At 42.0% G+C, this 26,619-nt stretch overlaps 2 protein-coding genes across 2 annotated transcripts; both read left to right on the forward strand.

Moving 5' to 3' along the window:
- Window positions 1-39: 39 nt before the first annotated feature.
- On the forward strand, window positions 40-4,662 carry LOC100706085 (prostaglandin E synthase 3). Its single transcript, XM_003438975.5, has 8 exons — window positions 40-209; window positions 1,357-1,470; window positions 1,572-1,641; window positions 1,749-1,847; window positions 1,937-2,026; window positions 3,391-3,447; window positions 3,581-3,608; window positions 3,714-4,662. Coding segments are annotated over exons 1-8 (480 nt in total). The 5' UTR covers window positions 40-207; the 3' UTR covers window positions 3,734-4,662.
- Window positions 4,663-8,153: 3,491 nt separating this feature from the next.
- Window positions 8,154-24,913, forward strand: baz2a (bromodomain adjacent to zinc finger domain, 2A). The gene is made up of 30 exons (XM_019349840.2): window positions 8,154-8,338; window positions 9,595-9,718; window positions 10,972-11,877; window positions 12,533-14,617; window positions 14,785-15,060; window positions 15,148-15,477; window positions 15,557-15,617; window positions 16,013-16,121; window positions 16,272-16,373; window positions 16,501-16,723; window positions 16,822-16,883; window positions 16,970-17,035; window positions 17,146-17,538; window positions 17,651-17,905; window positions 18,005-18,219; window positions 18,310-18,384; window positions 18,472-18,649; window positions 18,729-18,791; window positions 18,877-19,021; window positions 19,115-19,749; window positions 19,849-20,191; window positions 20,394-20,549; window positions 20,633-20,793; window positions 21,112-21,177; window positions 21,281-21,564; window positions 21,683-21,818; window positions 21,951-22,097; window positions 22,209-22,438; window positions 22,561-22,704; window positions 22,961-24,913. The coding sequence occupies exons 2-30, from the start codon at window positions 9,595-9,597 to the stop codon at window positions 23,118-23,120; spliced, it is 8,130 nt and encodes a 2,709-aa protein (XP_019205385.1). The 5' UTR covers window positions 8,154-8,338; the 3' UTR covers window positions 23,121-24,913.
- Window positions 24,914-26,619: the final 1,706 nt, after the last annotated feature.

Raw genomic sequence — 26,619 nt, forward strand, 5'->3', positions numbered from 1 at the left:
TCTAGAAACGTCTAGTGCGCTCGGAGTGCGTCAGCACTGCTATTCCGATCCTGGGATACGCAACAAGATCCGGAGTAGAGTCCAGGGGCTAGAGGCGTTTGCTTTGGCCGTGTGTTGGGCGGCATTCCTTCTTGTTTTACAGGCGCCACCGATCTTTTTCACGGGGCTGTTTTATCTGTGATAAAGAAGTTCACTTCACACCGAGACATGTAAGTTGTGGGCAGGGTACGTAAAGGCGCAGTGGAGGGAAAGTGCGATAGTACAGGCTGAATGACTAGCTAGCTTTAGCAGCTTGAAACATGCTGTTGGAAAGGCGGGAGGGTGGCATGGCCTCAATGAAGTAGGGACTCAGCGTGACTCGCTGCCTTACAAACCGGGTAAAACCTCACAGTGTATCGGCATGGCTAATATAGCAGACCCCTTTAGCCTTCATTGCCGAAAGAGTCGGTTTCTTTTAGCTGTAGCATGGGTCAGGTGTACCGCATGGCATGACTAGCGTAGCGGCACCGCTGTTAGCTTGGCTACAGGAGGCTTCATTTAGACTTCTGGAAGGCTAAGATCAGATTAGCATCGGATCTGCGGCAAGATTTCAGATTTGTAAAGAAAATCAGACTCCATCAGTGGTTTTCTTTGGGCGGTAACGATGTTTAAAGCTAGCTACCCCACACTGCATTGAGGATTCCTAAGAGGATTTAGCTAATGAGACAGTCACTACAATGCTAAGAGAGCAGTAAACATACCTGTAGCTTCCATGCAAAGACCAATTAAGCAATGGATACAGGTCAGCCAGTCTCATGCATGTGTTCTGTAAAACTACTTGAGGTGGAAGTGTGTGGTAATGAAGCCAAATATACTCATCATTTAATTTGTATCCATTGGGGTAAAAAAAAAAAAAAAAGCACATGGCTTTTCTGTTCATCCCTCATGTTCAACGTTAGAGGAGCTTTTCAGAACTTGTCATACTACTAGATCACATTAAGTAAAGTTAGCAGCACTGGCTCACATTATACCCTAAAGACTTAAAACTTAAAAGGAAAATTTGAGAAGTGCCCCCCCCCACCGTCCACAACAGCTTGTAAATGTGACTTGTCACAGTTTAGTATCCACAGATGTTTCACTCTTGATACTGGAGCAGTGTGTGTAACTCGATGCTCTTTACAGCAACCTGACACAAAGGAGGTTTGATAGCAGGCTGTCTTGTCTCTTCACCAGCACTCGGATTATTTATTGTGGGTTTTTTTTTGTTTGTTTGTTTCATTGAAGTTGTTTTCAAAGGCTTGAAAAACTGAACTTTTAAAGGATAAAAGTGAGTTTCATGCTTTTTCTTCTTTTCTCATGTCCTTCATTTTCTTAAAGGCATCCAGCGACTGCCAAGTGGTACGACAGGAGGGACTCTGTTTTTATAGAGTTCTGTGTAGCAGACAGCAAAGATGTTAAAGTCAATTTTGATAAAACAAAGTGTGGTTTCAGGTGAGTTTTCCTAATTCTGGCTACATTTATCTGTACATTTCTTGTTGGACCATCTCTTATATGGTGTATTTATAGTGAGTATGTGTCTTTGTTCCCTGCAGCTGTCTTGGAGGAACTGACAATGTGAAGCACGAGAATGAAATAGACCTTTTCGACGCCATCGATGAAAATGTAAGTTGTACTGACAGCTTTCAAAAATGCTATAAAACATTTATTCACTGCACGCAACGCTGGAGTGACCGCAGTTGTTTCTGTGCTCTGTTTAAACCTCGACCCAGGAATCCAAACACAAACGCACAGACCGCTCAGTGTTGTGCTATCTACGAAAAGCGCAGCCAGGGAAGGCGTGGCCGAGGCTAACGAAAGAGAAGGCGAAGGTCTGCCACACGTGAGCACATCTGAAAAATATTCAAATTTAAGCAACGACAGCAATTTTTAAAAAAAAATGTTGATTTTGTTTCCACAGCTGAGTTGGCTCAGTGTCGACTTTAACAACTGGAAAGACTGGGAGGACGACTCAGATGAGGAGATGGGCAACTTCGATCAATTCTCAGATGTAAGTGTTTTGATAAAATCATTCTTTATATTTGAAAAATACTTAATTAAAAAACACTTTTCACGTAGTGAGGCTAATACAAAGCTTTAATACAGACAGTTTCAAATTGAACCAGCAAAAGAAACATAGCAGGAATTAGCCAAGTTTTAAATTGTACACTTTAATGAAGACAGATATAGGGTAACTGACTGTAAAAATACTTTTTTTCCCCCTGCTTTTTTTTTTTTAGTCTAAATAAACTCAGCTAAAGCCAACAAATGCCAGAGACATAGAAAGTAGCCCTCTCTTTTCTCTTCCAGTCATATGTCATCCTCCTAAAAACAGTAGGTTTAGGCCGACTTTTGCAGATTCTAGTCTCGACTCTTCCAGGTGAAAAGTCCTGTACTTTAACCTACTTCCCCACATGACCTTCTTCAACATACTTTATACTACTTATCAGATCTGCATAGGCTGAAGTCTCCCATCATCTGCACGTTTTGTTTTTTTTTTAAATCTAAAAACGTGACTCCTATGTGCAATTGGGTGAAAGGTTATTTTATTACTAGTGTGTTTAATAACGACAGAAATCTGTTGACTACCCGTGTCTGTAAATGATAAACTAAACACGTTGTTCCTGCTCTACTATTGCCAACATTAAAGTGGAACCATTGTGCTTATGTTCGGCCATATGTACTGTTACAATGGTGGATGCTGGTTAATGGTCATATTAAACAAAGTTTCAAATAATGAGGTCAGCAGATTTTCAGGTTCTTCCTGTTTGTTAAACATCAAAGCTTCAAACTGCTCTAAATACCCAGTTTTAGTTGTTTTATCTACTCTTGAATCTTTATGAATTCACCGAGAGAGGTTAAGTCTAAATAAATATAGGGCGTCCACCCAGGAAGCGATTTGCTCATCATGTATTGGTCTGTCACTGTTGGTTGCTAGTGGACATTCCAGGCTCCAGTTGCCTAGGTAACCCTGTAAAGTATTTACAAACCTGTCATACATTAATCAGCAGTATCCCCAGCTCTCATTGGTACTCGCTTCAGTCGCTCACCTAGAAGTTGGGAAAAGTAACTCTGGACTCACCCACTTCCCATGGTTTTTGTTTTGTTTTTTTTAAATATGAATGATCATTTTGAATATGAATTGTGCAAAAGTACTCTGATAGAGTCTAAGACAATAAGGAACCATGTATATATTCATATAAGGGGCTGGAAATAAGTGTAATGGATCTGCTTTTAAAAAAACAAAACTGTTTTGACTGACTAATGCATCCCTGAAATCTAATGTCATGAGGAAGAGAAAAAAAATCAATCTGTCTTCGACTCGTTGGCATTTAAGTAAATGATGTGGCTTTAATTGCTGATCTTATATTGCAGATGATGAACAACATGGGAGGAGAGGATGACCTACCTGATCTAGACGGTGCAGATGATGTAAGACCTCTTCTTCAGTCATCTCTTTGATTGATCTTATATTTATAGATAAGGGAGATCTTAATTGGTGAGACTAGAGGTTATGGATGTAACCTAAGATCGATTTCACTGATCTCTTATTTTTCTCTTTCAGGATGAATCTGCAGATAGTGACGATGAGAGTAAGTGTTTGAGCTTCTGTAGCATCTACACTTATAGCTGTATTCATTCATTTATTTATTTATTTTTTATCAACTTTTAATGTCTCCTTTTCACTTTGCTTTCAGAAATGCCAGATTTGGAGTAGAAGACCATAAAACTCTGGAGAGAAAACAGAAGAACAGAACAGAGAAGACTATTAACAAATGTATATCTTGAAACTGAAGGCAGTGACAAACAACTGTACATAATGAGTCAGTAGCCATATTTAAATCCATAGCCTCAGCTCCAAACCTTTGACCAATCAGTTCACTGAAGGTTGATATGCATGGTATTGTACAGAGCAGCTATCTCCACTTCCATTTGCTGTACTGCACCTTTTGGATATCTTGTTTTACTGTTAAATATTACAACTAAGCACACCTTATTTGTTGGAGGAAAAAAAACTGTATAGTTGTCCTCAACTGAGCAATGTGTGTTAAAGAGATTGACAGTCTGTCTTCAAATGAATTGGTTCAAAGCTGATTAGGCCCAACCATTCCTAATGTTGTGGTTTTTAAGGTAGTCGACCAGTGTAGTTTCTCATGATTTGTTTTTTTGTTTTTTAAGAAAATAATTAGGCAAATTTACCAATTGGGTTCTTCTTCAAGCCTCTCTCATGTGCGGTGAATTAGAGATCCAAGAAGACTGTTTCAGTAGCTTAACCTTCCAACTTACATGTTTCCCTTTACTTCTTGTTTAATGCTCGTTTAAAAAAAAAAGAAAGAAAATTGGAATTTTCTGAACTCATTCCTGGCATATTTGCATCTTCCCAGTGATCACCTACTGTACTTTGTTAATCTGAATGAATTCAACATATTGACTATCTCTTTATACCCACCTAACATGCACACTCGTGTCAGACTGCACAAGTGAGCTGACATGTTTTGCAGCGGGATGGAACGATACGGCGACATGTAATGACCAAATTATACTTGCACTGTCAATAAACTGTAAGGGGAGACCAGTAATGTTGAATTAGAGTGGGGATTCTTTTTTTTATTGTCTACATCTTTCTAATAAACTGTTGAAGAATCATTTTTAAATGCTTTTTGTTTTCTTAGATATGAGGCGTCAGGGTTAATGAGTTAGCCTGCCAATGTCACCGGAGTTTTGGGACGACTTCTAATCATTGGAAGTTCAGGCTGTGCAAATTTGGGCTCTTATTTGAATGGAATGCAAATTAATACAGCAGGGATGATGTAATTATACTCTGTCAAAGTTATAATGTGAATGTCTTTCGCCCAACTATAGTAGACTCAGAGAGTTTAATTTTGGGGGATGACTGAGGGCAAATCTCATAAATGCATTAGATTTTTCAAAAACCTTTTCTTTAAAAAAAAAATGCATTCGGGAAAACAAATTATGACAGTGTATATTGGCTTGCCTTAGCCACTTTATTAGGTACACCTGTTTAACTGCTTGTTAATGCAAATGTCCAATAAGCTAATCACATGGCAGGAATTAAGTGCATTCAGGAATGTAGATATGGTCAGGATGGCCTGCTGAAGTCCAAACTGAGCTTCAGAATGAGAGGATTCAAGTGTCAGAGGGATTTTTCTACATAACCATCTTACCATCAAACCAGACCAGTTATAGTTTTGTATTTTCCGATTTTTATTTTAGTTTGTTTTGACTCTTTTTTTTTTTTTTTTTTTTTCTCCTTTTAGTTGAGTGTTAGTTTCAAGGGTGGGTTTTGTCATTTCAATTTTAATTGTATGGAAATTTTTCCTTTTACTTTAGTTTTTATTAGTTAGTCTCTTTTTTGACGTTACTGTATGGAGAACATCTACGAGAGGCAAGATTTGGGAAAATCTGATAAGATATTGCAAAAAAATTTAGAACTTCTTTTGAATGCAGTTAACTCTCACTGTCCTGTAGACATCCAGTAAACCAAAGTCTCACCAAACACTTCCATCAAACACTCATGAGGCAAGAAGTGACAACAAACTTTACCAAATTGACAAAGACTAAAACCAGTTAATTTTCCAAGTTCACAAAATAATTTCAGTTAGATTTCTTTCTTTCTTTTTTTAAATTCTAGTTTTAATTTCAGCTATCTAAAATGGTTTTTTTTTTCACATCTAGTTTTAGTTTTTTGTTTTGTTTTAGCTATAACAAACTTACACCAGACCATCTTAGGTGATGGTCCGGGAAAAAGAAAATATCCAGTCAGTGGCAGTTGTCTGGGTGAAATGGCTTTGTTGATGCCAGAGGTCAGAGGAGAATGGCTAGTCTGCTTTGAGCTGATGGGAACGCAACAGTAACTCAAATGAAAACTTGTTACAACCAAGGTATGTAGAACAGCATCTTTGAACAAACAACACATCTGTTAGAAACAGATGGACTGTAGCAGCAGAAGACCACAACGGGTGCCACTCCTGTCAGCTAAGAACAGGAAACTGAGGCTAAAATTCCCACGGGCTCATCAAAACTGAACAATAGAAGACTGGAAAACATTGCCTGGTCTGATGAGTCTTGATTCCTGCTATGACATTCAGATGGCACGGTCAGAATTTGGCGTGAACATCACAAAAGCATGGATGCATCATGTCTTGTGTCAATGGCTCAGGTTGCTACCGGTGGTGTAATGGTGTGGGGGATATTTTCATAGCACACTTTGGGCTCCTTTGTACTAACTGAGCATTGTTCAAACACCACGTGTCATATCACAAAGCTCAGATCATCTCAAACTGGTTTCTTGATCATAACACAGTCATCAGATCTCAGTCCAATAGAGAACTTTGGGGATGTGATGAAACGGGAGACACACATCATTTGCAGCTAATAAATCTCCAGTAACTGTGTGATGCTATCATGTTAATATGGAGCCGAATCCAGAGAAATGTTTCCAGCATCTTTATGAATCCTTGCAATTAAAGCGGTTCTGAAGGTAAAATGAGACCCTATACATACCTAACAAAGTGGTAAGTGAGTGTGTATTGTAGAGCTCAACTATAAAATGATTGCTGGGTGTATGATGCATTAAATAATTTACTGCACAGAAAAAGAGCTGGATGGCAGTGAAGCTTCCTAAACTAGAGAAATATTATAAAAGACCTTTAGGGGGCATCAGTGAATTGTATTGGGATCAGCCGGCATGGGATACGCATAATTACATCATTTTAACATACAAAACGCCCACACGTCATTTACCTTGTACTGGAGTATTTGTACTTGAGTAGGATTTGGGGTAACTGTAACTTTTACCCCTGTGTATTTCGGCGCTATGACCCTGAAGCCTTCAGGCTCCTCGGCCCAGAATATTAGCATACTTCCTCTTCGGGCCTGAATTTCTCACTGATTGTCATTCAGCAGAAGGTGACGGTAATAAGCAACACGAGTTTCCTGTTTTCACCCTGAAGCGCATTAAAATAAAAGCGTGGCTCTCATGTACAGAAAGTTTATAAGAGAGAGAGAGAGAGAGAGACATGGCAGTCTTATGAGTGAATTAAAACCCATTGAAGAGTTCTGCAGTAACAAAAACTGCAAAAGTACGACGTCAAGAGGGGAAAAAAGCTTCTAAAAACTTACTTTGCTGAAAGTTAATAATCTTTAATTTTTTTTTTCAAGTGAATGTTAATTAAGATAAAGGTTGAGATAAAGCTAAAAGATAACTGGCCAAATATGTACCTGAAAGTGTTTCACGATGACTGGTGAAACTTTCCACTAGAGGACTCAAGAAGACTGGAAGGTTCAAGGTTAATAACATTGTAATAATAATATTTATCATGATGATGTAATGATAACAATTATGCTTCTCTGAATGAAGCTATTGCTTGATTGACTTACTTTTATTTTCCTCCAACATGTTTCACACATGATAAATATCACAAGCACATATTACGATCATACAATTGAAGCAATAAGTATCAGAATTAGAAGCATTTAAAGTAATCATAAAGATGACTTTACATAGTGGAAGGATTATATGTCAGAAGCCCTGCTAGGCAACACACACACGTAAAAAAGAAGAATATATTAATATTATTAAATTTGAACAACATAGAAATAATATAAATTGCAAAAACAAAAAAATATCATCAAATGATAATAATAAATAAAAAGACAATAGCATAACAAAATCAACTAAAAAGAATTACAAAATATATATGTCAATTAACCATAGCAATTATGTAGTAAATTATTTTAACTTTGTCTCTTTAATGCTGCTTCAATTTTAGGCATCTGTAATAATAATGCAATAAAATTATTATAATTCTTCATCATAAAATGGAACTACTTTTCATGTTTTACGTGCATTTGGTTGGTAATTCTTTTACTTGTAATAGCAGATACTATTGTTAGTATTGACTAATGATAATAATAATAATAATTGATATATTATTATAATTATCAATAATAATAGTTATTATTATTATAGCTAAGTTTTAGCTTTTATCTATTTGTATTTATAGTTTAATATCCTTGTTTATTTTTTATTTGTTTAGTTTTATTTATTTACTTTTTTTTGTGAAATTTAGTGAACAAATGTAACCGGATGCATACGTAGTTATTGTTGGGACATTTGCTCCTGTTCGCTCTGTTCTGTGATCATGGCTGCACCGGACCACACCAGCCATGTTTGCTAATTTAAAACCCAAAGGTTAGGGGAATAGTTGTTTATTATTTATCGCCTTGCCATCTTCACCCGCACATCCGTTAAGAAGAACGTTTAGAGACACCTGCGCCTTCGGGACCCGAGGACTGAAAGGTCGGACACGCTTTTAGAGAAATATCGGGGAAACTTTGGACGGTGGAAGTGTGGGAGGATCGTGATGCTCTGTGAAAATTGTCTGTGCTCGCAGCGTAAACAATGTAACTTCATCTGGCTGCTAGCTAACGTTAGCCCGTGAACAAAAGGGGAGCACGCCTCCATCTGTTAACTAGCGAGCCTGATGAGGGGGTTAATGTTGGTCATTACCGGCAGACCGGTGGATATTTATTTCGTTCGCGGAGCTCTCTATCGCTGATGGGCATCATGGATCCAACGTAGCGTGGTTACGGTACCTGCTACCCGGCTATGAGCTAACATCGCAGCGCTTACTCTGGATAAACGTAAAGGATGCTATTAAGTTAGCTACGTGGCTAGCGTATGTTAGCTAGGCTCTTTTGTGATGATTTAGCTAAATAACCTTGGAACTGGAGCGGGGTGGGTTTTCCCACGGGCTTTCACGTTAAAATAAACTGTTTGAATGGCTTCTTGAAGAGTTGAATTTGTATCCAACGTTATCAATGGTTAGCTCAGTTGACTCGCAGTGGTAGAAATGGGGGGTTTGTTCGTTTGAGAGCGCAGCTAGCGCGACAAGCTAACGCCTGCTATTGCAACGGCCTTACTGAAATAGGAAATCAAGTGTCCTGAGGGCTATTTATGCATTGCAGAGAGCCTTTAAACGGAGAGTGGCGTAGAAAACAATTATCCAGGCCTCACGGTGTGAAATATTATCACTCCCATTGTTATTGAGCTGAGGCCGCCGGGTCTTGAGACTGTTTGTGTCTGGGCCGTGCATTTATCACTGTAGACCTGAAGAGCCTGAGCTCGTGTTAGCAGCAGCAGTGCCTCATCAGCGGTAATGATGAGCTTCTATCGTAATATCCCGTTTGTCCATTACACTCGCTAGGGCCTGGCATCTGCTGTTGCTGGCTGCGACATTTTGACGGTTGTTGTTGGAGCGAAATGGTGCTGCCTGTCACAAGCCGCAGCTGCCAGAATCACCGAGGAAAGACATTTCGTGGAGGAAATGGCACGCATTACGTAGCGTCGACTGCCTTCAAAAGTGCACGAAAAGAAACGAAAATGAATTAAATAATACGTTTGAGAGCCATTTGGTCATGCAGATCCTCACACATTTAAACCGTGCTCAGTACCTGCACCGCTTCCATACGTCATACTGTAGATTAACAGTAGGTAGCAGACTGAATGAATACATTTAATAAATTAACTGTTTATTTATTTTTGATGTTTTTCAGATGGACTCAAATAATCATTTCAACTATGGCACTCACTCCTCAGCAAACTCAGGACTGAAACTCTCCTCAGGGGATTCTCTTTATACTAACGGGTCCTCCATGAGTTTTCCTCAGCAGGGGAAGAGTGAGTATTTCTGCACCTTAGAATAAAATGAACCTTACTGTTTGTATTTAAAAAAATGTGTCACTCCATTCATCCAGAGGCCTTTACCATAAAGTGGGATTAGGGGGCTTACTGAGTTCTTACTGAGAACTACAGGGTTAAAACCCTGGGTTTTCACTGGTAGGATTGTGGTTCAACTCGGAATATATCACCTTGGTAACTTATAGTGCAGACCTCACCTGCTAGAGCGGTTTATGTTCAAGTTAAGACATCTACAGGTATGAAGTCATCACTAGAGCATTTCTTTGGGAAAGGAAACCTACAGGTTTTAAAAACTGTCTGAAATTTTTGTTTTTATTTGATGAACATCAATTAAGAAACTCTGATTTCCCTTTTTTTCAGGAGAGACTTTATTATTCCTGATGTTTTTTTGTTTCGTGCAAGCATATTTATTGTTATATTATCCTTAATATAGTTATGCGGTGCTCACCTAAGCCATGAAACTGATGACATTTCCAAAAACTACAAGTAGAAAAAGTACCCTGACTGGTTTGAAATTTTTTTTGTGTGTGTGTGTGTTTGCTGTTTCCTTCTTCTCAAAGCACTTGACATCACTTGGGCTACAGTTGAAAGAGAAAGCTAGAAGTGTCTTAAGCAGATCTTAACATTATTTTTAATGAAATGTGGACGTCAGAGTTTTCCCGTGTCTTAAAGAATGAACTGTAATACTGAGATGCCTGGTAACTTACGCAGCATTTTTTCCAGCTTTTCTTTCTTGCTTCAATTAGGCCAGATGTTTTTAGTATACTGGGGCTTTTTCAGTCATACTGACCAAATCGCTTAAAGTGCACACACGTTCATACAACGCTTGTAATACTATCCTTTTCCTCTCTCACATGCCCACACACTGCTTTCAGCCTGTATTATGTGTTAAAACTCCTTATAGTTTTTTTATATTTTAATTTTATTCCTTTGTAACATCAGTACTCTACCTTCAGTAGACCTGTGGGTGATTGGTCAAATGCTGCCATTCTCACCCTTTTAATGTGCACATGGTCATAGGTAGATTGGGAAACCCTGGCTTGATTTATTGAGTTAGTAACCATCTTGACCACTGTGACCACTTAGCCTGATTGACTAAGTGTGAAGCCAGATAAAGGAATGATGTCTTGGGTATGTTGAAATTGCTTTGCAGTACAGGCCCCAGATCTCAGTGACTCAGAGACAGATTTTTACTGTTACAGCTTTTTTCAACTTGTATTTCTGTCTAACAGATATGAATGGCGAAATGAATGTGAATGGCGTCACTACTGTACTCGGATCCAGTGTGCCTGGTTCCCACCCACCATCGGCCCCTTATCCACACTTGAGCAACCACCACCAGAGCAGCGTGGGCTATGACTACTTGTGGGGAGGGCACCCTCAGTATGGCCCAGCTGTGAGCAACTCTCCTGCGCATGGGATGCATCAGAAGCAGTCTACACCTGGGATGGTTCAGCCTCAGTCACAGCACCACTTCCAGGGTCATGGACAGTACCAGCTGAATGGGGGGATAGAAAGCTCCCATCAGGCCCCTGTGGCAGGCCCAGCGAACATGCCTCTCACGGGGAACCAGTACTGGAACAGGAGTAACCCTGGCACCCAGCAGATGAGTTATAATTCCCATGGCATGTATGGGACCTACCAGAGTCAAGCACATCCTGGGATTACACCATCACAGCATCACCAGCAGCAGTCCTTACAGGCAACCCCTCATCAGGCATCACAACAACACTTCCATTCCTCCCACCCTCACCCACACCACCGCCACCAGCAGCACCAGCAACCACAGCATTATGGCATGATGCCGAATGGGATGCCGTATTACCAGCATCAGCCCCAGCACCCGTCCCTGTCATCACCCCAGCAGCAGCAGCAGCAGCCGCCACCACAACAGCAAACTCAGCCACAAGCCCAGGCTCAGATGATGCCCCCAGCTCCTCAGAATTTCACTCCTCCACGTGGCAGCCCGCAGCACCACAGCTTAGGCAGAGGGAGTACTGGCAGCCCTCTGCCCGTGGGGATGTCCTCGGCACAAATGATGTCACCATCAGCTGTGCAGGATAGTGGATCTCCAAAGGGCCACAGCAGGGAACGGAGCCCCCACTCTAGCAATGTGGGGATGTCCTCTCCAATGCAAGGTGACCCTTAAATATATTTTTGTTTTTCGCAGTTTCTGCAAAGATTAAGTATTACCTTTTTTGTCTGGAATTAGTTAGTTCTAGATTTTTGGGGCCTGTAGTACTTTGATTTCCTCATTTAATCAAACTCTTCTATATATAGTCTATTTCCTCATTTTAATGCCAGCTTTTGAGTGATACAAATAACTGTGATGGACTGTGTTAGTTGTTGAATTTGAATTGATTACTTGACCAACAGAAACAGCTGTTGTTTTGTCCTGGTAATCAGAAAGCCAAATGTATTTATACAAAATACGTCAATTTAATGGGTCACCTTTTAATTCTTGGAAAAGGAGAAATAAAATCATCAAGCGTTTAATTCATAATAAAACAGAAAATATTTGTAGTCTTAGTTAATACAGTGTTCAGTATTACGTCACTCGTTGACATTGTTTATTATTGGGGACAGTGCCATTATTTAACCAGCAGGTGCCAATGTTTGACTATGTGGTACATCTCAGATGCTTTGCTAAGGGAATTTAATGTTAGATCAGTCAAAATTAATTTTTTATTTTCAGTATCTATTTTTAGTATGAGAATAAAAATTACGTGTTTCCTTGTACAACAGTCTCGCATTATATTAACAGTTTTGTTATGTTTTTTTCCCCTTTTTAAGGGCATGCAAGGGAAACTGTCAGGGAGGTAGACACAAGCTACAACGGCAGTGATAGGTCACCTGTTGCCCAGAGGCTACCCAAGACTGATAGTCACCAATCCAAACCTCCTGCTGCTCATGTGGGTCCTCCGAGTGATTATCGTCAGCTTTCGGAACAGCCAGCAGCTCAGCGCCCAGAAATGTCTTCCCCAGTCAGAGATCCAGCTGTTAACCCACCTCCTCAGTCACAGCTCTCTGTGGCTACAGCAAATACATCTGTTTCTTTAACCAAGTCCTCAGCACCACCTCAGGTGTCTGCAGCTCCTGCTTTCTCTGGATCTCCTACATCTGAGGCTGGACCCACTATAATTTCATCCCCTGATGTAGAATCTACTTCACCACAAATATCAACACCTCCCAGTGTATCCTTTGCCCCATCTCCAACAGCTGCTCCCAGACTCTCTTCTCCTCCCCTGATGGTTCAAGGCCTCAGGCCTCCCCCTCCTGGCACGAGTGATATATCACCTGCAGGATCCAAGCATCTGTTAGTGGGGTCCTCATCCACCTCATCGCTTCCTGTATCACCTTCAAAGCAGTCTAAACCTCTTGCTTCGACTGATAGTTTGTCTAGACCTGCAGCAGTTTCTTCAGGGCCTCCAGTCTCTTCATCACTGGAGTCTGCATTTCATCAAAAGCCTGCAACTGTTTCTGGACCTCCTGTACAACAGTCTCCTCCTTCCATAGTGTCTGCATCTACTTACTCTGCACCCAGCTTGTTGGTTGAGAGGCAAATGGTTCAAGAATCTAAGCCACCTTCGATGCCACCACGTTTCTCTGATGCATCTGGAGGTCAGCATGAAAAGCCTGGACCCCCAAAACTGATTTCTGACTCTGTGGCTGCAAATTCCTCTTTATCGCGACCTTCAACCTTAACACCACCTGGCCCTTGCTCATTAACGTCTGCATCACCCTCTTCAGTGGAAAAAACTCCTCTAGTTGGCAGTGAACCAGCATCCACACTGCAGGGTCAGAAATACACTCCTCAAGCTGTTGATTCGGGTCTTTCCATTGCTTCATCACCACCAGGGGGCATGAATTTGCCCTCGATCACAGACCATGTAAGTCCTACAGTGAGACCTCTGTCTACCCTACCTCTTCTAACCACTCAAGCCTCCAGGACTGCACCCCTGCCCAGCCCTCCTGCCTTGGTGTCTGTGCCTCCTGTAACGGGTACATCTTCTGGAGTGGTCCAAAGTTCTGACATTGAGCGACATCCTCCTAATACCGCTCCTCCTTGTGTGCTAAAGCAGTCACCTTCCAAGTCTGAGCACCATGGCCATTGTGAGGATAGGAAAGCACTAGCTGATAAAGGAAATGAAAACGCAGAGGAACACCTGCCTTTGCTTGATTCAGGCCTGGTAAGGATGTCACACCTGGAAGCAACTGAGAGTCATAAATCTGAAAGTCAGCCACCCAAATCCCTCTCTGAGCTTCCTGGGAAAACTTTACAAACCACACTCACTCCTGATCAAAAGCCCAAGAATGGGCAAACAGATTCTGAAAATCACCACATGCCAAGTGATGGCTGGGCAGCAGAGGACTGCACGATAGACCAAGTTCCTCTCAGAAAGTCTCCACACCTTAGCAGGACAAGCTTTGCAAACTCTTCGCATCCAGCCCCTCAATATGACGGCAATTCAACCTGTAACACCCCCTCTGGAATCAGTGTCCACTCTACTTTAGAAAAGACCTCTCTTTTAGGTGGTGATAGCTCATGCATAGAGGACTCAACTCACTTTGACAACAGCTTTCACATGAGAAAGGGCAATTCTCAGTTTGACAACACTTCCTGTGCAGAAGAGGAGCCATCTAGTATATTTGACAACTCTGTAGATAGCAGCTTTTCTGTGGAAGACTCCAGAGACAACACATTAGACTCCACCAGGGAAGGAGAGACCTCAGAAGCAGAAGAAACCAGGAACAGCTGCGAAATTACAGGAGAATCAGTGCTGGAGTCTTCTCTAGACAACACCTCTCAGACTGAAGAGCCTCCTGTTGATTCGAGTGATGTGTCCAACACACACTCTTTTGTGTCATCTCAGCAAGGTACAGTTATTTCTTTTCTGATCATTAAAACTAGTATAGCATCATTTGACAGGAAGAAGTTGTCAATTTAAATAATGGAGTGTTATTCTTTATCAGAATATTCATTTCTCTGTTGGAACTGTACGTCTAACATCACTTACTTAGTCTTGAACTCTGTTCATTCTCAGGACCTGAAGCAGGCTGGGATCCCAGAGGACATGATACACCAGACTCATCTCGAGGCATTAATACTAAAATCACTGCCGATGACACAATGACACCACCAAGTTTCAAGATGAGAGATGAGAACTTCATCGCCTTCAGTACCCCAGCACAGAGCCCTGCTGTACACCCACTCCAACAAGTTACTGATCAGACTTTGCCAGCTGCCGGAGGAAATCTGAAAACCCCAGGGAAACCACGCAAACCTCGAACTACTAAGGCAATATGGATTAAACCTGCAGGTATTTAACAGTCTGACTTCAACAGAATGCTATTCTAATAGTATTAGATTTTACCTTACAGTATTTTTTTTTCTCTTTTGTGTCCAGCTCCAGAGGAGGTCCAGCTGAAGCCTCGGGGTCGAACCCCAAAGGTGGAGAAAATGAAGTCTAACGAACAGGAAGGGACTAATGTGGAGCCAGCTAAGGGCAGAAAGAGAAAGAAGTCTCTTAAGGTTGATGCGCAAGAAACATCTGGGGAGGCTGGGCCTTCCACAGAAGAGGTTGATCCAATAACAGCCACGATTGACGCTGTTTTGGCCAACGCTTCATCTATCAGCGCAGCAGTCGAGAAACCCAAGAAGATGAAAAGGGTGAAGAAGCAAGATGCAGAAACAGCTGCTGATGATGCTGATGAAAACGACGACAGCTCCACTGCAGGTAATGAAAAGGCCATTTTGTTGAAAGAAGATGTCACTGTTTAAGAGTTTGATGGTAAACTTTTGGTTTATTGGAACAGGTGAATCTGGCAGACGAAGAGTGGCAACAGAGGAGCAGGTCCAGTTCCCTCTGCTGCATGGGTAAAGTTTCCTTTTACTGTTTATTGAGCTTTTAAATGACACAAATTCAGTCAGAACTTGTCATATAAAAAAATTCTAAGTCAACACAGTCAAATATTCACATAACAGAAGCGCTATTTAGATTTAGTGAGCATACTTATCTTTGCTGAAGCTTTAATAACTGATGTCAAGTTAAATTATTATAAAAACTTCTTCATTAACACTGTAAATTTTTCAGTGAGGTTTTGTCCATACTAGCCAAATGTGATACCATGGAAACCTAGATGTAAACAAACTAAACCAGACGTATATCTGGAAGGATGATAAATTCATATTTGTTGTTTACAAAAATATCCTTAAATTAGTTGGAAAAAGGTATGACAGGACTGTAATGATCAACGCTGTTTTAATTGTAGTTGGAAGAGAGAGATTCGTGTGAAGAAAATGGAGAACCGGATGAAGGGCGAAACTTGGTACTATACTCCTTGTGGAAGGAGGATGAAACAGTTTCCAGAAATTGTCAAGGTGAATTTCCCCGAATTTTTTAATTATTCTTAAAAAGTTATTTGAAACTCTTAAAATCACGGTCGTCTCATTTATGTTTTTTTATTATGTTAAAACTCGTATTTTTGTCTCATGCTTTTCCGGACGTGTCTTTATTACTTAATGACACAGTACTTGAAGAAACACACAGACAGTGTGGTCACGCGAGAACACTTCAGTTTCAGTCCACGCATGCCAGTTGGAGACTTCTATGAAGAGAGAGAAACTCCCGAGGTCTGTGTATTTTTACATTTGAACTGTAAAGAATTCAAATACTCAACAGTTAAACTTTAAGTATTAAAAATGTTTAAAAAATATATGGGAAAATTGTTTTTGAAAGTCTGTTTTCTCTGTTTTATAGGGTGTGAAGTGGGTCCTTCTGGCTAATGAGGAAGTTCCCTCTATGATCATGGCCATCACTGGTCGGCGTGGTCGACCTCCAAATCCCGATAAAGAAAAACCTCGCAGGGTTCGTGGGCTGAAGGGAGGACAGGTCCGTCGCCCTGGTAGACCTCCTAAACCGAAGATGATTGATTTCCTTAGCAAAGTTGATGCCAAGCTGCTGAAACGACTTGAGGCCAAGGGTGAGTAAAGAATTTGGGCGTAATGTCTTTGCTCATTATATAAACTCAGCCTTTCTACTGTGACTTAATTATTTTTAATTCCCTGTGTTTAAAAATAGAAGCTCTCACAGAGGAGGAAAAGGAGAAATTAGCAAAAATCAAAAAGAAAATGAAAAGAAAGGTATGTTGATCAAATTTAATGTAATCTGTGATGTTACACTATTCATTTGTCATCCTGATTTTGTTGGTGCTGTTTATTTTTTTTAGGCAAGAATGAAGAGAAGGGAGGATGCAAAGATTAAGAAAATGAGAGATGAAAAAAAGAGAGCGAAGGTGAAGAAAAATACTTAACACTTGTGTCCTCAGACACACATCTTTATCACCTCCACCTCTTCATTATTTTGTGTTTATTTCTTATTTTATTTTATTCATTTTTGTTTTAGCTCGAGCAAGAGGCCCAGCAGCTAGAGGCAAAGGCTGAACCAACTGACCCATCAGCCCCACAGGCTTCACAGCCGGCATCAGAGTCAGCTGCAGAGCCTAAGAATCTCGGCCGCAGGAGGTCAATTAAGGTTGAGCCCACCCCACCGGTTCAGCAGACTGACACAGACAGGGTAGCCCAGGGTAAGAGGGTGCTGGGGGCTCGGAGTAAAGCCAAGGCCCTGGCTAAAGCTCAGGCAGAGGCAGAAGCTGCAGCTCAGGCTGTTCTGGCTGCTAAGAGGGCAGCAGAGCGGAGAGCACAGGCCCAGCGACGGATGGAGGAACGGAAGAGGCAGCAGTTGATAGCCGAAGAGCTGAAGAAGCCCACAGAGGATATGTGTCTCACTGATCACAAAGTGAGTTTTAATTTAACCCCTTTTTTAAAAAAATGTTTTTTTAAATTTTGATGTAAAAACTGATTCCAGTTGTTTTGTCACGATTGTGACCTTTGAACTTTGTTTCCACCAGCCCCTCCCAGAGCTGTCCCGTATTCCTGGTGTGGTGCTTTCTGGAACAGCTTTTGCACACTGTCTGGCTGTGGTAGAGTTCTTACACGGTTATGGAAAGGTAATTGGTCTCAACATACCCAAGGACATCCCCAGCCTTGCTACCCTGCAGGAAGGCCTCCTGGGCCTGGGTGACAGCCAAGGAGAGCTGCAGGATCTACTGATAAAGCTGGTGGAGGCTGCACTACATGATCCAGGCCTACCATCGTATTATCAGGTGTGTGTGATACACTTCAAGCATTCTGCTTATTAATGAAATTTGGTATGTGGCGGAAAGCCGTTAATCTTAATTTTTCTTTAATTCTTTAATCTCCAGTCGGTAAAGATCCTTGGGGAAAAGCTGGTTGAGTTGGAGCTGACCCGCAGCACGGTTTCAGAAGTACTTCGCATCTTTTTGGAATCTCATGGCTATGAGACAGAAGTGTGCAACACCCTGAGAACCAAACCATTTCATGCCCTGCCTCCTGACACCAAGGCAGCCATCCTGGGTTTCCTTGTGGAAGAGCTTAACAGCAGTAACACTGTGATCAAGTATGTTTAAGATGATTACTTGTTCTAAGACTGCTTAAAGGGAAAGTTTACTCAAGAAACAGTAAGATCAGTGTTTGTTTTAAATTTCAGTGATATTGACAACACAGTGGAGAATATGACAACCTACAGGAAGAACAAGTGGATCATTGAGGGGAAACTCCGAAAGTAAGATCAATGTTTTGAAATGCTTATTTTCAGTTCTGCTACTTATCCAAGCAGTATTAAATGTTGGACTTGTTTTCCTCCTGCCAGACTGAAGGCGGTGCTATCACGTCGTACAGGACGCTCAGAGGAAGAGCTGTGTTTTGAGGAGAGGAGGCGTAGTGCCAGAGTAGCTGAGGAGGAGAACCTCAGCCTGGAGGAGAGTGGTGTAGTCGTCCTTGAGAGAGGAAACCGCCGTGCACGCAAAGAAGAACCCAAACTCAGTGATGTATGTTTCAGCTTACTGTTTTAACTACAGCACAATCATATATGCACTTGAGACTAACTGAACTCCTTCTTTGCTGCAGAGCGAGAGCCCTACCAATGCTAGCATTCCAGAGCTTGAAAGGCAGATAGATAAGCTAACTAAGGTAAAGCTGATATGACACAGGCACAGTGCTGTATACACGTTTGTTGCTTAATATTAAATATTCCTTTGCTTTTGATCCTCCACAGCGCCAAGCGTTTTTCCGTAAAAAGCTGCTACAGTCATCTCATTCCATGCGGGCCATACTGCTGGGGCAGGACCGTTACCGTCGCAGATATTTGGCCCTACCTCACCTTGGAGGAGTTCTCGTCGAGGGCCCTGAAGAGCTGCTGAGTAAGTCTGAGTGTAAACTTGAATATTTATGCTTTATAAACCCTCAACTTGTCTGTCGTCACGTCAGCATTTCCTTACTCTTCTATCTTGTAGCTTCTGGAGAAGTACTTATAGCGGAGGTGCCTGTCACCTTCCTTAAAAAAGAGCCCAAAAAGGAGCCTAAAGTTGAGGAAGCTCCCATGCCAACCACTCCTCCTCCTACTCTGCCTTCCTCTCCGACTTCTGCGACCCCAGGCCAGGCCCAGACCTTCTCTGCGGAGGAGGAGGATCCCCTCCCGGGCACCGCATCCCTCATGAGCAGGCCAAGAGGACGTGGACGTCCCCGGAAAATCAAACCTGAAGTCGAGCTTCACCTCCGCACAGCAAAAATCCGCCGCCGGCGTAGAAGTAGCGTCAGGTCCCGGAGTGAGGAAGGGCCAGGATCACCAAATAGCGGGACACAAGACCTCACACAAGCGGCTTTCCAGAGCTGGCTCAGCCAATCACAGGAAGCAGTGATGAATGGCACATGCTCATCAGCAGGGGAAGCTCCAGAAGGTAATCGGCCAGAGGAGAGTGTTAAAGAGATGGCAGAGAAGCAAGGACAGTGGTTCAACCTGCTCCCCAAACAACCGTGTGATGATAACTCTCTGACTGAGCTCCAGACGCCCACTTCACCCAGCTCACCCCCCAAACTTCTCCCGCAGATCCCGAGTTCTCTGCCTGCACTTACTGCTCCACTCGTGCAGGTTAGCCACCAGAATGATAATAGTAAATATGTACATTAATATTACAATAATGCACAGTCTGTATAATGTAAAAATCAATAATAATCTCCTCCTTCTTAGCCGGACCCACTTTTGCCTTGCCTACCTCCTGCTGACCCTGTGGTTCCAGCACCACCAGCACTACAGGACATTCCACCTACAGGCCCTGATTGTGCTGTCCCAGCCAGTTCTCCACCAACAAACCCTCAGATCCTTCCAACTCCTAATCCCCCAGCTCCATCCACTCCTGCCACACCTGCCAGACCAGCTCGCAGGCGAAGGAGAGGCAGCAGAGGCAGCAGTCCTGCCCGCAGAGGGCCCCGTGGAGCTGCAGCAAAACGCCGCGGCCGCCCACCAAACTCAGTTTTCCAGGAGCTTGAACAGCAGTACTTCACACAGCTAGTGGTCAAGCCTATCCCAGCATGTAAGTACTGAAATGTATCAGTTTTACATCTGAAATTATTTGAATTCCCTAAATATGCATGAAGATTTATGTGACCTTGACTGTTTTCTGGGTTGACATACTCTTCCTGTGTTTCTGCTTTCTTTTTTCACTTGTTTATTGTGTTGTGTAAGTTTCATAACACTAATCATGTTTTTTGCTTCTTTTTCTTTCCCCCCTCCAGCAATGGTGCGTGGCTGGTGGTGGATCAAGACTCCAGAGGAACTGTATAACACCTTGCAATCCCTCCATCCAAGAGGCATCAGGGAGAAGGTGCTCCATAAGCATTTAGCCAAACACATGGAGAGCTTGGCCGAGATATGCACCAAACCGATTAACGGTGAATGTTGTTAACTGGATCATTATGAGCTTTTCCATAATTGTGCCATATTTGTTCTCATTAAAATTTTCTCATCCAATTAGACCCAATGTTTGAGTTGAAGGTAGAAGAGAAGGATGCTCTGCTAGAGGCTCTGCAGCAGCCCTGGCAAGTGCAGGAGAAAACAATGGAGACGGACATCAGCGCACTACAGTGGGTGGAGGACCTGGAACAGCGGGTCATTGCTGCTGACCTCCATTTGAAGGTAGAAAATCACAACTTAAACCACACAATAAAACTGAACCACTATGTATTCTTTAACAGGAGTGAATTCATGTGATTTAAAGAAAATAAAAGCAGGAAATGTTTGCACAAGAAGTTCATATCCTCTGCGGACCTTGATATCCCTGCTTTGTGTGTCTTTGCTGTCAAAGAGTTCATACAATGCTCCAGGATGAAGCTTTAGGTTTGAATATGTGTAAACTTTAAATGGCAACAAGAAAAGTTTCTAAGTTACAACAAATGTGCATGTAGATTTATTTATTTTTTTGTAGTAAAACTTATTTTATTTTGTTTTTTTCAGGCACCTCCTCAGAACGCTATGACAGATGCTGAAACAACCACAGACGCACCAATGGCCGAATTTCAGGTAAACCTTAAAACACTGATAACACGTTTCCTCTGTTGAAACCTGATGTGTGTTAAAGTCAGTCACTGATACTTAAATTCCTCATATCTCTGTCTCCTTTAAGCCCTACACAATCCCAGATCCAGACTCCACACGCGATGACCTCCAATACTACGAACATGACGCTGACCCACGTGACGACTGGATCGTGCGAACCAAGAAGGAGTGGTCTGGCTTGCCGCGAATCGCAACGCACCCGCTGGACCTGGGCGTGCTGCGGCTAGCCAACCTCGAGCGAAACATCGAGAGACGCTACCTGAAGGAGCCGCTCTGGAACCCCGCAGAAGTGATGCGTCTCGCTCCTCTCACCCCCACACCTGGAGAGGAGCATCCCATGGATGTCATTAGGTGAGAAAAACAACCTGGACTAAATGGGATAAATGGATCCTACGTTTCATATGATACACTTTTTTTTCTTTCTTTTTTTTTTTTTTAATTATTTTTAACTAATTTTCTTCTGTTCCAGTCTGGAAAGTGAAATCACCTCTCGACTGCGGACATGGCGTCAGGCTTTAGACCGCTGCCGTAGTGCTCCCCAGCTCTGTCTGTGTTTACTTCAGTTGGAAAAGGCCATTGCTTGGGAGAGATCTGTGACTAAAGTGGTAGGAAATCTTAGAAATGCCTGGTTGGACTCAATTTCACTAGATTCTTCTCAAACTCCTAAGGTTTCTAACCTTAATGGGATAAATGCTTCTCTCTCTTTTTTTTTTTTTCCCCTTTTCTTTCGTTTAAAGACCTGTCAAGTTTGCAAGAAGGGAGACAACGATGAGTGCCTGCTGCTGTGTGACGGCTGCGATCGTGGCTGCCACATGTACTGCTTGCGGCCTAAAATCACCCAGATTCCAGAGGGAGACTGGTTTTGTCCCACTTGTGTCGCTAAGGTCAGAACTCCTCGTGTGTTTCTTGACGTCATAACACTTGGAGCCGTTTTCAATCTTAAGATCGTTTCCCTGAAATTGCTTTGTTTTAAGAAGTATTTTCTTTTGTTGTAGGATGAAGACGATTCACTGTGCTCGTCCAAAAAGCGCACCAGGGTGAAGAAGAGACGTTACGAAGACGACAGCTCCGAGGACGAGGTGACAACACGACGCAGTGGCGGAATGACGACACGGCACAAAGACGTGACGCCACCTTCCTCATCTTCTCGTCACTCTGGAGAAGGAAGCAGCGCTAAACGGCGCCGCATGACAACACGCAACCAACCCGACCTCACCTTCTGCGAGTGAGTCCCACCTGCCATGAGTGCACAAGCTCTACGTGATACAATTTTAAAGTCTTCTGAGATGTTTTGACAGCTACATTGCGGGGGATTCGTGTTAATACTCTTAAAAAAATTCCTGCCAGGATCATTCTAATGGAGATGGAGGCTCATGCAGACGCCTGGCCATTCCTTGAACCCGTCAATCCCCGACTGGTGCCAGGTTACCGCCGAATCATCAAGAACCCCATGGACTTCCTCACCATGAGAGAAAGACTGTTACAAGGAGGGTAAGTGCTGATTATGCTGCACGTCTCATTAATGCACAGAAGCTTAGGGTTCACTGCATTGCAGTGGGGTGGTAGTCTTTCTCTCTCTCTCTTAAATGAGAACTGAATGGAAAAGTACAAGAGTCTTTAGATCACAATGATGTTAGATCAACTCCTCTTCAGTTCAATGATTTAGATTTTTCAGACGTTTTTAATCCCTGCCAATCATTTGTCCCTTGTTCTAAGCTTCTATACCTGTTCTTTATCCTCATCTCAGGTACCTCAGCTGCGAGGAATTTGCAGCAGATGCTCAGTTGGTCTTCAACAACTGTGAGCTCTTCAATGAAGACACGTCAGAGGTGGGAATGGCAGGACATTCGATGAGGCGTTTCTTTGAGAGCCGCTGGGCGGAGTTCTACTCAAATAAGGACAAATAGGAGCCTACGACGATCCCCGCTGATGGTGGGGCTTTAGACTGTTGGTGCTTTCACCGTCCCAGTCACACACTCTCCATTACTGCTAAGACTGTCTGGAGTTTCTTCCAGCTATGTGTATTCTCTGTATAGGTATATATGTATAGATTTTGGCTATTTGTCTGTTATTGTTTCCTCTACCGGCCTAACCTTTTTCTAAGGGCCCAAAGCTGAACTGGCTTGAACTTGTACCCATTCCCCATCGCAGAGAGCGAGAACGAGTCTCTGTTCACCTTCCATTGTTCCGTGTCTCCTCATCTTCACCTCAGCACCTCATTTTTGTTAGCGTTCTCCTGTCATGTCCTTTCACGTGAGCCCCATGTCGTAGCAAGGCCTTTGGTCAAGCCCCGCTGTGGGTTGATGCCGTGGTCTCAGGCCCCGAGTATTTTGGCCCTCAGACTCACCCTGAAGGTCAGGGACTGATCACACTATTGCAGCCTTCATGCTGGATACTGGACCTGCTTAGCACCACTCAATGACTAAACGTATCGAAACTCTTCAGAGCTTGGGCCATTTCTTACCTGTTCATTGGAAATGTAATGTAACGTGGTCTTATGCCTAGAAGTAATTTTTTTGCTCAATATATTTTTATTATATATTCTATATATAAATATATATAAAGATTACAATAGCTGGGATTATTTAATAGCAATAGCTTGTAGTGAATGTGTACAGATTACCTTATAGAGATGTCTAGATGATTTATGAAAAGGCCAGTTAAACTAAAAGGAATCTGTTTCTGGACTGTCATGAGTAGACGTTGTATAACCTCCACTTAAAGTCTTGCACGCACACGTGAAACACTTTTCCACCACCACACACAAACATGCACACAGTCCCACACAAACACACAGACACACACCCAACTCCTGCTGCTGTGTGAAAGACACTGGTTTCTGGAACTGGAGGATTTTTAGTGTTGGTCAGTCAGTCGTAGACTATTTATTTCGCTTTCCTGTCTGATAAGAGTAAATATTCAGCTAGCTACACCTGATCTGTGTCTCTGACTGTGTGCAACCAAAAGGATGCCACTGTAATTTTAAGCCCTTATTAAATAGTCCGTTTGCAAGAACACACAATGAAAGTTTGCTCTTACACTGTAATCAAGTTTGACAGGAGTGTATTATAGCTTCAAACCTGCAGTTCTCACACACACACACACGTTTCTCTGTAGCTCACCTGACCACACGAACACCTCTGAAAGGCTACAGTAGGCTAAAATCCTCTTTTTAAAGACTAGAATTGCAAAGGAGCTGACAATGAAGTGCTGGGCACAGTGCTGCCTGGTTTTCAACCTTACATTCCTTTTATTGATACATATTTTTTGTGCTGTACACGGGCCAATGTACAATGTTGCACGGCATGGTTGGTGTGCTATGAAGGCGACAGGATGACTCCACAGTCTGGGTTTTATTTAAACTTGTTTCTTACACTGAACTCAACACCGCTGATAGGAAATAAACGTGGATGTTCCCTATTACACTTAAAGGGACAGTGGGTTTTTTTTTTTTGTTTTTGTTTTTGTTTTTTTTTCAAAAAACAACAAAAAAAGGACAAAAACCAAATGTGGTGTTAAGTGACTTTTTAATAATGTACAGTTTTGGTGACTTTAAATTTGTTCCTTTATATTTTTAGGACCAATTCATCATTTTTAAGAGGAGGTATTACAAGACTCTGTTGTATTAAGGTGATGTAACACGTGTGCATCTGTAGAATGTACTGTGAGTTGAATAAAGAACCACATCTAGTAGAAAGTACTTATTTCTGTATTTCTGTTTTGCCCTTTCTCCACGGAGCTTTATATCTGGATGCTTACATCTCTTTTCTGTCCATCTCCGACTCCGCAGTTGTTCGATTTCCTTCAGGTGCTTCAGTAGTTTTTTATTTAGAAAAACTACCTAGTAACTGTGGATATGTTTGGCTATTTAGATGAAACTTTTAAAGGCTCTGATTTGCTCATGCTCTTCTGGGCCTGCTTGCAAAGTTCAATAGAAATTATCATGTTCTACTTGCGCAGTTGGGTATACAGCTCCAACCTTAAAACCATCTATCTTGTAAGCATCCCTCTCATCCTGAAAAAACACCTCTGAGCTGTTAGAGTGTGGACAACGATCCTTCAGGGATGACCTGTGGTTTCAAACGTGGGTTGTCTGGTTTGGGTTAGTTCTAGTAAATCCTGCTAATGTTCGATTGAAAATAGATTTTTGAATTGTAATCTTCATGTTTTTCAAACCATTGCTGAATATCTTTGCTGTAATGTTTGAGGAAAGCGCTGCTCTTGGGTTGTACCCGCTTTCACTTCAGAACTGCTTTAACCCTTGTGTTGTCCACGGGTCATTTTTGTCCTCTACAGAAATCTTTTGCTATCAAAAATATGTTTTTTATTCATCAAATGGTCTGAAAATAACAGAAGTTATTCATTACTATACTATGCATGATTGGAATAAGTTTTAAGTAATTTGATTTATTTATGGGGTTTTTATTCGATTTTATAACACCTGTTGTCCTCGTGGACAAAAATGACCCCAAAGTACAAAGTGTTGCAAAAGGCCGTATTTTCACAACATACTGCTATCAAACATCTTTGATCTTGGATCACTGATGTTTGGGGTCAAGCACTGGTCATAACAACCACAACAACAACAACAACAGGCAGCACAATGAGGAAGCAGGTGCTCTATATTCAATAAAATGTTATTTATACTGCGCCAAATCAAAACAACAGTCGCATCAAAGTGCTTCGTATTGTAAGGTCGACCCTACAATAATACATACACAGAAAGTATGCTCACAAGCCTCCATTGCACTAGAGATTTGCATACTTTGATGAGCATACTTTTTTTTACCATGTTGTGCAAAGCAATGACCAGTAGGACAAAGCACATATTGTCCTCTAGTATAATGAGGAGGAAGAATCAATGTTCAGGAAGATCCAGGGTTAGAAGATATAGAAAATATTGTCAATATTTAGAGCACATGCTGCCCTTTCTCTGAAAAAGCACATCACCCACCTGCAGAAGTGGAAGAAGGCTATGAAGTGAAGAAAAGTGATGAAGAATCTGAACTATGTTCAAGTAGGTTCTTGGGCATCCAGGGCATTGTAGTCTGAGGAACTTGGAAAGAAAGTGACTGGGCTTCTTGAAGTTTCTTGAGTTTTCAGAATGTGAAACTGGAATAGAAGATGTGTCAGAGGACTGCACATCATCCATTTCAATTATGATGAAGACAAAGAATCAAGCAGGAAAGAGGAGTCAGCTGAGACGGAGGAATATTTGCAGTAATGTGAGGACATTGATCTGGTCTTCTAACATCCCAATGACAGACGATGCATGACTCTCTCATGTGCCACAGAGAAAGATAATCTATCACAGTCCAAGCACATATGCCAGGTCCCATACTCCTTCATTGGCTTTTCTACTCGAGCACTGAACGCATTATACACAGTGTTCTGCTTGTATTCTGC

Source organism: Oreochromis niloticus, linkage group LG20 (genome assembly GCF_001858045.2).
Source record: "Oreochromis niloticus isolate F11D_XX linkage group LG20, O_niloticus_UMD_NMBU, whole genome shotgun sequence".
Lineage (NCBI taxonomy): Eukaryota > Metazoa > Chordata > Actinopteri > Cichliformes > Cichlidae > Oreochromis > Oreochromis niloticus.